We start from the raw sequence: 12,098 nt of genomic DNA on the forward strand, positions 1-12,098 counted from the left end.
TTTGTAGACAACCTATTTTTAAACTAAAAAATTTCAATAATATAGTAAGTAGCTTATCAATATGAATAATGTTAATTGATTTTCAGAAAAAAGAGCATGTAAAGTCAATAAGATAACGAGGAAATCCAAATCAATGCATTAACGAATAATTATTTTATAATTATTTCTGAACTTTATATGTATATATAACTTTATAAAGAACTTGATAATTATTTTTATTCCTATAATCCGTGTTAAATGTCTACGGAGAAACAATATATTTCGGATATAAAGATTTTTTTGTTATTTGATTACCACTTCTTTCTGTTTATTCTCGGAAAAATCACAGATTTTTGAAACTAAAATCATAATCTCAATTTTCACAGCATATTAGTTTAACACGTATACTAGTTTATTGTTTAAATTAAATAATGATAAAAAAAATATATTTGCTTTTACAATCTAATGTATTTTTTCAGTTTTGATGAATACACTAATATACTTAGAACTAATTAGTTAGAAATAACTATTGTAAAATTTTATTCATGATTCACAAAAGACTCGGTTATTAAAATAAATACATCAAAATTATGATTTAATTTATTCAATAATTTACTCAATAGCTTTACTTAAAAATTCTATAAATCGTCTGCCGTACTGATCAGGATCACAAGTAGAAATTCCATCCACATTTGCTCCGTATTTGACAGTTTTGGCTGCTTTGGCTGCTTGCTTACGTACACCATAATGAGTAAGAACATCTATTATAGCAAGGAAGTAGATTTCCTTATTAGGGGCATCTGCAAAACAATATAATTATAATGTTATTAACAATTAAAATTAAATGACATACAAGTACGGGGTAAAGTGTCAATATGACTATATACGACAAAGTCATTTATGATCTTTGAGAGGATGTATTATGCCAAAAAGCATATCGGCAATAATGGTTCTCGAATTATCCTGTTACCTATGCACGTTGTTACATGTGAGACAAAATCTCACATTTATATTTATTTAGCTTTATTTTATCATGTACATAAATTTTTAAAAATTTTATAGGCTATTTTAATCGTCAGGCGTTGACAAACTGTCGCGCCTATTCTTTTTTTGCGTGACATACGTTTACGTTACTCGTAACGACCACTGTTCCGCGATTTGGCTACTACCTCTACTTACTGTAATGTAACTGCATCTTAGCTTTAAGCTCTAGTTCTACGTATATGTCAGTAAATAATTAAGTTCATGTGAAACAGCCATAAAGACTATTCATTCAAAGAAATATTAGTAAGGCGTTTCTGATATGATATGCCGCAAAAATAAAATTGCTTTATAATTTAAAGTTTTATTTTGGTTAGAGATAGTTTTTGATAGATTTGGCAATATCACCCTCTGATAAGCCACAAGGGTAAGAGATTAAATGATCAATGTTTATTATTTTCCAAAATCACTGTTTATATGTATAAAATAGCGAATGTATCCTAGTACAAACTACATACATATTTCTAAATAATAACAAATTAGTATAATTACTATTAATAAGTTAACAAATTAACATAACTAACCAAAGGTACTAATTATATATTTACAACTATTTAGAGTAAGGAAATGACAGTGAGTAATCATGAATCCTAATGCGTACAGGTACCTAGTGTACCTCTACCGCGTGACGAAATTGTAATTATTGTTATTATTTTATAAAGGCGATTCTTGAAGAGTCAATAACAATTAGAATTTACTAGTAATATGATTAACTACGCACGGTTATTAACCATGTATTTCATTTATCCAGATGTCGATTGGCCAGATTTTAAAGATACAAGAAATGCTTATCATCGACTAACCAATAAAAGAAACAAGAAAGGATTCTTTGGCAAAATACAGCGTAAATTACTATTAGGAACGTCAAAGTATTATCAACTATAAAAAAGAAGGATAAAGAAAGAACAATACACAATTAATTTACACGATATGGCATAATTATGCATTAACTTACTTGCACTAAATAAATAGATATCATTTTACTATTAAACCCTATTTAATTGCTCTGTGGAGCTTACAAGCAATCAATGAGATGACTGCTTATGATGTTTTTAATGATTCTATATTTGGCCCTCTTTATTAGTTTATTGTTGGCTATTTCAAAATGGATCACGCATTGATCTTGACCGAAAAATATGACGAAAATGGATCTGAAATCTGATTTGACAAGAAATTGCTATATCTCTTGTAGGTTAAGAATCCGTTTTTGCTTCCCAAATCCCCAAATAAATAATTTGTGCTCACGGCCGCGATCTACCCAGACGGGAACGGTCGCTATTCTCCGTTACACATAAAACAAAAACGAAACATTATTTCTAACTTTTATGACAGAGCTATTTTACATTTACGTGAATATTCTACATAAAATAGTTTAATAAAATTGATAATATTTTGAGGAATGATGATGAATCTTCAATATTCATAGAAAATTATATTTCACAGAAAATTCTTTATTGCGAATTCAAAAATCTATGTTTTTTGTGCTTCACATTGGTGATGGAGGTCTTGAAAAGTTTACTGATAAGTTTATTAAGATGATTTTCAAGTTTAGTATTTTATTTTACGTGAAAGCTTTTAATTTTTTGTTTAATTCTTGGTGTCGGTAAATCTTTTCATTTAATTTCGTTTAAGACAAACCATGAAACCTGTATAATATTACGTAGGGCTTTCTATTGGAATTCTTTTAAAATTCGAGTTTAAAGCAGCACTCTATCATTGAATGTCATAGGTCCAGACCGGTTTGAGTACAGTTTTATAGAATAGTAATTTCTGTTTAATGACAGCTCCGATTTTTCTTCAATAAACTAGTACATGTTCTTTCCTTTCAGTTCCAGCTGTTTATGTTTTGTGAATATATGTTCTTTCCACGTGAACATCCTGTCTAGATGTATACCTAATTATTTTACATGGTTTCTTTGCGGAATATATTTATTGTTGAGTTTAATAAATGGGCAGGTATTTTGTCGAAGTGTGAACGTGAATTGATTTGCTTTCGTTAACTTTGATTCTTCATGAGTTTAACCAACTCTGAACATGATTAATTATATAATTTATGTTATGTAATATTTCGGATGTTATAGTTGTCTCTGGATGTGGTGTGAAAATAGTTGTGCCATCTGCGTATATTGTGTTTGTCATTGCTGTCATGATAATAGGAAACTTCAGTAAGTCCGAGGTGAATAGCAATAAAATGTTGACCCTGAGATACTAACTCGTGATACTCCTGCTTCTATTTAATGGCATTTTGATAATATTTTATCTATTTCAACTTTTAAAGTTTTCTTTTGTAAACAAGACTTCAGAAGCTTATAGTGGCACATTGGAACACATTTTTTAGTTTTTGAAGAGAGATTTCACACCTGCCATCGCCATCTTGATTGAAGTCTCCTTGGTTGAAGAGATTCAACAGACGCCGCATGAAGAAACAGAACAGAACAGAACAAACAAAAGAAAGCAGTAAATGGTTTTAACGGGATGAACCTAGTGCATTGAGTCAACTCCATAGACGTGCAGGGACACGAGCAAATTAAATAGCAATAATATTTGGTTAGAGGTAGTCACCCTCCAATTCCTGGATGAAATTGTCGCTAGGCAAAGTCGTTACGTCTAATATCCCTTGGTTTAGTCTGGTTGTTATAGTTTGTAAACCTAACGGTACTTGGCGATTTTGTATTGACTTTCATAAAATCGACTATATCACCAAGAAAGATGTCTACCTCTTGCCTTATATAAACGATATTTTGCTTAGCTTCGTCAAATATATTAGCACTATCGATCAGAAAAATGCCTATCATCAGATTCACTTAGCATTTACATTTACAATTTACAGTATTTACTGTACCTGAACATTAATTAAATATTTAGGTTTATTTGTGATCCGATCGGGATTAGCTTCCTAGTACAGTCTACATGCGAATAGGACTTCGCATAGCCGGAAGTTTCTAAGTCTTTGCCAAGCCTAAATCAAGGGTGTGATAGACCAAAAAAGGCCACCCACATTGTACGCAAAGTGCTAGCTCCAACTCTATTAAGCACCGTGACGGCAATCCCCATATGCCTCTGAGGGTGCCTACAAATAGCGATACACGGTGACCAGGCTCACATTGCCGTTATACGCGCCAAATTCTATTATTTGGAGTTATTGTGCCGAGACAGCCAGATAATACAAAAAGAACTGCAAATTACGGATTATGAGATTACGGCTGACCTCCTACATGCTGATCTCGAACGGAGGATCGGGCATCTCCTTTAGGATGCGAAGATTCACTTTTTGCTTGGGCTGCAAGTAGCCCGGATTACTGTTTTAGAAACTCTACCGGAGGTGAACTCGAAAGTAAGATCTTCACTGATCCTTACGAAAAATTGGAAAATCTCGGATGGTTGGCCAATCACAGTTGTGGGTAAATACCATTATGCCCTACCCAGACATGTCTACCTGAATAAACAATTATTCGATTCTTTCCTTCTGATTCCTATTTCGAAGGATGAATTAGCTCCTAATCGAGTAGCTAATAATCAGAGATTTCAAATGAAAGTAAGATGAAGACAGTCGTAAGTCTTCGGCTATCCACGTCACCCACCTAGCCATTAGAAAAGTTAGTAGCTAGAGAGAGGATCTCAAAGACACACAGGCTACTATCAGGGGTCACCAAAGGAGCGCTGTGAACAACTGAGGATTCCAGGCCGAACCGGAAAATTGAGTTAGAACGGCGCAGACAGCGAGGTACCACTTTATGCAATCGACTAACTACCGTACTCGTAGCTTAACAGAGAGGATCCCTTCTTTAACAGACCGTTTGAAATGGTAGACAGGCTCACTATTTCCCTAAAATAGGCTATTGTCAGTATACTCAAGAAGAAGTGGATCAAGGAGAAGAAAGGGCTCATCTAACTTAGTAAGGGTTAGAAGTTCCTACATAAATTGCCAGGATGACTCAGCTGTTACCTCATCCTTCAAGTCTACCCGAAAATGGCACCGTCGTCGTCCCATGAATCCTGAAGATTATCTAGTGGCAGGAATACATGTAAAGAATAGGTATTGTCCGTGATTAGCGAGGTTCTCATCAATCAAAAGTAATGTCTCATGGCGCCACCCTTCCTGAGTTTCAACTAGCTTCCGGGAATCAACCGGAGAGTCACTCCCGGCATCCAGCAGAGACTGTTACATCGGCACCATCAAATCTCCAGGATGGAACAGTCCATTTCTAGGACTAGGAGTGACCCAGTGAACATTAATATCCTCGTAGTTCAGGGCAATGGCTTAGTAGCGGGCGAGCCCACAGTGCCCACAGCACCCATAAAACGCGATGAGGATAAAGCCAAAATACATCCATGGTCAAAACACCACGGAAATGTAATCAATGTAAGCAAATTTCAATTTCAACGTGGCGCATCTCGAAGAAGTACGTGGTGGAATCCTCCGAGGTAGAAAGGTGTGCTTCATCTGCAATCACCCCGACGTGACTAAGTCCAATTATGGCTCTTACGTTCTGGATCATACCCACTATTGCCAACACCGATGATAATAAGTCGATTAACGAAAGATAAGAGATTCATAAGTTCGCTTGAATTCATGTTGGTCTCACCTCATCGATCATTCATCATCGTTTCCTGCCTTTCAGTACCCGAAATGAGCTTCGATAATATCGTTGATAAACTTTTGGTATAATCAGACTGTGGGAGGGAACTATAGCAAGTGCACTCATTAAGCACTGATTTTGGGCGCGAGATCGAATAAGACAGGGAGGCGCGAGAGAAAGAGATCCACGAAAAAGTAAGCTAGGAGGCTTGCCGATAAGATGTCAGGAAGGAAGAGCGTAGTGAGCCATCACGGACTGACAATATCTCTGATACCACTCCAAAATATTTTACGCTTTCTGTTCAGGTTTTTAGTTTGTTTACTCCTGACTTAGTGCACTATGAGAGCAGGATTGTCATAATAATGTATTTAATGGTCACGAGTGCAAGGCGACAAGGAGAATAGACAAGCAGAACAGCAAAATGTGCACGCATGTGGTACGACTATCAAGGGCGCCCACAATCGTCAGCAAGCCACACCATGGGACCCAAATCCAATGCGAATGATAACTAAACTTTTAGCGGCAATAGTTCCGTTTTTGTTTAGTGCTGTTCGTGCTGTCTCTAGCAGCATAAATATCAAAATCTTTCATGGCCTTGAAATAATACACGAGAGAAGATCTTCGAGCAGTGGCGGGTGTCGAGTAGATGCCTGTTCCGTCATATCTAACCTATCTATCTGTAACAAAACTTAATCCTTTGTTACCAATTCTTTTGCGGGGTAAGTGAGGCGCTTTCGCTCATGACAATTGAGAGGGAAGAATGAGGGGAGGCTGATAAATAAATTATACACAGACAAGAACCAAATCTCACTTACAACCTATTATTATTAATAATCATTCACACTGAACAAACGCGCGCATAACATAATCTAAATTACCGACTAACTAACTAAAAATCGAACAATAAACTGCTTAAGATAATCGCAACTGAACATTTCGCATTTCACTAATACCAAATCGCACACTTAACCTATTACAAACTTACTTAAAACTACGCGGACTAATACCGGGAAATTGCCCGGCACGTGGGCGCCTGGACGATTCACCGGTCGCAACTTATATCACTACAAATTAACCTTAGCGCGAACCTTCAGATAGCCGGCACGTGAGTGCCAGGCTATCTCTTTCACCGCGCACCGGTCGTCGCATCAACAGAGAGAGAGAGTGTAGAGAGAAAGAAGAAAAGGAAGACTTGACCTTTTTTTCTTGTTCCTTGCAACGTCGAGAATCCTGGGCGATGTGCTGCCGCAGGACGTACCGGCCGTCGTCGCTGATCAGATCGTCGCTACCCGCTGTCGCTGACCAGGTCTCCGTCGGTGGCGTTGACTCTCTTGGCAGGTGGGCTGGCTGTTGTTGCTGGCAAAGCCGTTGCCGGTAGGGTTAATCGTCCTTCCTTCCGGCTATCCCAAACTGCTCTCTCTGCTGGGCTCGGATTTCCGCACTCTAGCAAGACTAGGCTTAGACTCCCTCACTCTCGTAAGGCTCGGCTGCGACTCTCTCACGCACTAATTCTTGCACGTCTCTTGCAGTCGCTCTGCGGCGCTCGCTCCTCTCCCTACCCTGACCTATTAGTTAGGCGGCACGCGACGCGTCGCTTATCGGTCACGCGTTGCGCGCCTGCCAATCCCTGCATAGGCCTAATACTCTCTTTCTCTCTCTCTCTTTCTCTCACTCTCTCTCCGCGCTCTTCAACTTTTCTTGCGCTCAACTGCGCTGGCTCGTCCTTGGCGCTGAAACAAAAGACCAAGTGTTAGGCGCATACTTAAATGCGCCCAACGTTGGCCACCACGCTTAGCCGAGTGGGGGAGGGAGAAACGCGGACGAGAGACGGGCAAACGGCCTGCTCTCGTCACATATCTTTATGTCTTTTCTATCATTTTATCTCTTTCCGCTACTCTATAATGTTTGGAAGAGCGAATGCGACTACATTTTTCTCTCGGTCACACTACAAGTGTCTATGCTTCATCTTTCTACAGGGACTTATTATAGCGGAACAACGGTCGGAGCCTTTGCAAAATGCACGCATACCCATGTCAGGTGACGTGTGCGTTACCTGGATGGATGGTCTACTCCCTTTCAACTTTTAATTAGAGAGAAATAGGATAATAGATTTGTTAAGTGGAAAGAGAATAGACTCTTAAATTGAGAGAAAATAAAAGAAAATGAATGAAATTGCACAATTATAAAAAGTAAAACAAATGGTTCGATCCAAATATAATCAGAGAATAGCTTAGAAAGATAGTTAGCTATATGCATGAGCATAATTATAATGTGGTAGTCTTCTATGGCGGCACAGACGGTGCCTCGGTGTTGCACCTCCATGTGGTTCCCCATGGGTGCGCCTATCAAAGATAGAGTAGAGTAGTGAAAAGAAAGCAGGGTATGCAAGTTAACCATACCCACCTTTAGTGCACCGGTTCAGCGTAGCTAAAGTAACCTTTCTGTATGCGGATTCTATTGTTCGAAGGTAGAACAAAGAACGGTACACTCGTACGTCTAACAGGGATTGATTCTTCCAACCTCGGGAATTTGGTACCGATGGAACTAGATGATGAGTAGAAAAGTCGATGTTTATAGTCGATAAGCTCATGAAACGGAAGCTAAATATTCTGTCTACAGCATGAGCACTGATTTCCGTAAGTTCTTTTCCACAGTGGTTATAGAACTTAATAATATCCTCATTTTTGTTCCCATTTGACTCTTTCTCTCTATCTCTTTTAGATTTATCTTTGTCTACGTGCGATCGAAAACCTCTAAGCATTCTTCGAATACAATATATTTACGAGGGTCGTTTGAAAAGTCCGTGCAAAGTCAGAGAGATGGCGCTACTAGTGCGTATCAAGGTTATCTTTAGTTAGTGGCATATCTTGGAAGAGCACACACCAAGTTTCAGCCAGATCGGCCAATTACTTTGCGTTTTACATTCGTTGCAATCAAAGAAATCGAGTGATTGTAAAAAAATGGACGAAAAAGAATTTCGTGTATTGATTAAACATTATTTTTTCAAAGGCAAAACGCCTCAGGAGATTAAACAGAAGCTTGATAAACATTATGGTGATTATGCACCTTCGATTAGAATGGTTTATAAGTGGTTTCAAAATTTTCGGAGTGGTCATATGAGCACAAAAGACGCTGAACGTTCTGGACACCCTGTTGAGGTTACAACTTCAGAAATCATTGATAAAATCCATGATATGGTGATGGCTGACAGAAGAGTGAAGGTGCGTGAGATTGCTAGTACTGTAGGCATCTCGAGCGAACGGGTACATAATATTTTGCACCAACATTTGGACATGAAAAAGCTATCCGCTAGATGGGTGCGGCAATTGCTCACGATTGACCAAAAACGAGATCGTGTGAAGTGTTGCAAGAATGGTTTGCAGTTGTTCCAGCAAAATCCGCAAGACTTTAAGCGTAGTTTCATCACTGTAGATGAAACATGGATACATCACTACACTTCTGAGACCAAAGAGCAGTCTAAACAATGGGTTACCAAGGGGGAATCTGCTCCGAAGGCGAAGACAATTCTTTCGGACGAGAAGGTTATGGCGACTGTCTTTTGGGATTCGCTAGGAATAATCTTCATCGACTATCTAGAAAAGGGTTAAACCATTACAGGCGAATATTATTCATCGTTATTGGATCGTTTGAAAACCGAGTTGCTAGAGAAACGTCCACGATTGGCCCACAAAAAAGTCCTCTTCCACCACGACAATGCGCCAGCTCACGCCTCAGCAGTTGTGGTCGCAAAACTGATGGAGATAGGGTTCCAACTCGTTTCACATCCCCCCTATTCTCCAAACTTGGCTTCGTCGGACTACTATTTGTTACCTAATATGAAAAAATGACTGGCCTATTTTCTGCGTCGCGTATGCAGCGGAGTGTGGGTGTCTGCCACACGGCCTGTGATATTGAGAGAGGAGTCGAGAAGGTCCTGGGACAAGTCGTCAGCATCTGCACGACCCGATGACATCGAGAGCAGTCTCCCTCCAGGTTGGTCGAGTTTTCTCTCTCTCGCAGAGTCGCATCGCCGGTAACCCGCGTAGGATAGGGGACTCTGGTTATTTCGCTCGAGAGCCTATGGAGAAATTAGAGTGAGATAACTCATAACCATCGCGTCAGCCGGGTTCCATGCGATCTTCCGCAGGAACTCGCGGCTGCGGCGGTGCGAGTTTGCGATTGTTGTCACGTCGTCATGCGAAATACCTTCATGTCTCCACATTGGTATTAATCTTCGTCATTGGGTGAGTATTCAAGTGCTTTTATAATATTAATTCCTTCGCTAGATTTGTTTGTGAGATAGTAAAGCTACTGAAGATTATTAGGAAAAATCTAATTGGCCATTGCGCAAATTAATCAATATTATCATGTTGTCTATTACTTTTATGTAATTAATCTACAAATTTTCAATGATAAGAATAAAAGTTCAATTTCTTATCCTAACGTCTCGTCTATTACCAAATCAGTTTTAATGGAATCTTTTGTTGGTAAGAAACCATTGCTTCACAAAGAAGTGGTATCTGCCCCAGCATATTAAAAAACCCAGAACAAATGAGAGATGTATGCGTGGAAGATGATTATCAGTCAGGTTTATAATTAGATAATTCCAAGTCTATAATTCGATCCAGGTAAAGCTCCGCAATTGCTCACGCAAGATCTCTTGAACATTTGGTTAAAGATTTTAACCAGCCCAAAAATAAATCTGATTTGCTAGGTTTCAGGTTAAAAGAGATCTCTGGGTTTCAGGAACAACTTCTTTTGGTACAGACTAGGGAAAAAAATACATCAGATACTTCTTAGAAAATGATTGGTTGCTCTACTGCCATGACGTGATTTCTTAATGACAAAATTAAGTCTGACTTATGACTCTTCCCAATGGGTCTCTTCATCGGTTCTTTTAGAAGGAATTTAAAGGCTGTTCTCCTCCACAATGGAAATACACGTGCTTCAATTCTAGTTGCTTATTTCATACAACTAAAAGAATTTTATGAAAATAAACGGAGAGTCTTTGAAACAATCAGATATAAAAAATAACAATCAGATATAAATGGTTTATATGTGGTGATTTCATGATAATAACTATACTTCTTGGATAGCAATGACGATACATGAAATTTCCTTATTAGTTTTGTTAGTAAAGTTACTGAAGATTCTTAGGAAAAATCTCATTGGCCATTGCGAAAATTCTTTAATTTAGAATTATTCAATGTTTTCAAAAAACCGCTATGTGTTCCAAAAAAAAATACTTTCTCCTCCTTTGCATATAAAATCATAATTCATAAAGCAATTCATAAAAGCATTAAATCAAAATTGAAATTGTTTAGAAGAAAAATAAAAGTACCTATTAAACGCATTCCCAGAATTATTTGATGTAAAAATAAAAAAAGGAATCTTCATAGGTTCAGCCAGAAGAATGCTGATGAAATAAGGACATTTTCGAATGTACAATGACGATAACAGAGCAAACTGCATAGATTCATGTCAAGACGGTTGTAAAATGGTTTCTGGGCAATACGAAAGAAGAAAATTATGAGGAAATTGTTAGGAAAATGCCTACCAGATTCAAAAAGGTAAGTTGTACCATGAATTTAAATATACACTTTTTAAGCTCTCATTTAGATCTTTTCCTGGAAACCTTGAAGAACTGAGCGAAGAGGAAGGTGAACAAATTCACCAAGGTATCCAGAAGGTAAAAAGGAGGTATAAGGTTAATGAAATGTTAATATTTTGGTTTATTACTGCTGGAATTTGAAACCTGAAGATGGAGTAGAGCACAAGAGTAAGTGAATGAGAAGCCTAAATATAAAGAGGAAAATGTTTAACAAATCCGAAGATTATTGATAAGACGAAATAAGCCACATGAAAATACCCTAGACTTAGGCCTCGCAGTCTACAGCGTAGTTAGGTTACCCTATCGTGGGTTAAGCATTCACAGGTTACAGTGCCTAATTGAAACTCAGTAGTTATCAGACGTAGAGGCTCCGAATTCAAGCATGTAATGTCAGTATGTATGGATTTATGAATATTATAAGAATATAAGAATATTATATATAAATATAATATTATAAGAATAATAAACATATAAGGAATAATTATTTCTTTACCTGATACCTTATTTCAACAGTTCGAAATCGATAGGTAGATTAATAATATTATTTTTTGGAAAAAATAAATCGAAAAAAAGTATTATTGAACGACTTCAAGCATCTTATCTTAAGTGAAGCAAATAAGATAATTTTTTACGCTGATAGGCTCAGCTTAGTATGCGAACACTTTTCCTATTTTAAATCAAGGGTAACCATAAATTATTTTTAAATATATAATACATGTTGTCAATATATTTATTTACGTAGAATACGATGGTGCTATCCATTTTTATTATAGAACTTAATCGAAAAGCGCTATCAGAAAAAATCCTCTAAAAAAATTAGTTTTTGTATACTAGCACTTTTGACGTGAATCGTATGATACTATTGTTACTATTTTATTCTTCAAGAA

General features: G+C 37.5%; 1 protein-coding gene across 2 annotated transcripts in view; it reads right to left on the reverse strand.

Annotated features, from left to right (window-relative positions):
- Positions 1 to 436: 436 nt before the first annotated feature.
- LOC131668500 (phosphatidylinositol 5-phosphate 4-kinase type-2 alpha) overlaps positions 437 to 12,098 on the reverse strand; it is a 681,877-nt gene continuing 670,215 nt past the window's right edge. For both annotated transcript variants that reach the window (XM_058942741.1, XM_058942732.1), the window contains one exon: positions 437 to 779. In XM_058942741.1, coding sequence (XP_058798724.1) covers positions 592 to 779 — 188 coding nt within the window. In that variant the 3' untranslated portion in view covers positions 437 to 591. The remainder of the gene's footprint in view (positions 780 to 12,098) is intronic.

The sequence above is a fragment of the Phymastichus coffea genome, unplaced genomic scaffold (assembly GCF_024137745.1).
Source record: "Phymastichus coffea isolate CEN01 unplaced genomic scaffold, Cenicafe_Pcof_1.1 PCOF00006, whole genome shotgun sequence".
In the NCBI taxonomy this organism is placed as follows: domain Eukaryota; kingdom Metazoa; phylum Arthropoda; class Insecta; order Hymenoptera; family Eulophidae; genus Phymastichus; species Phymastichus coffea.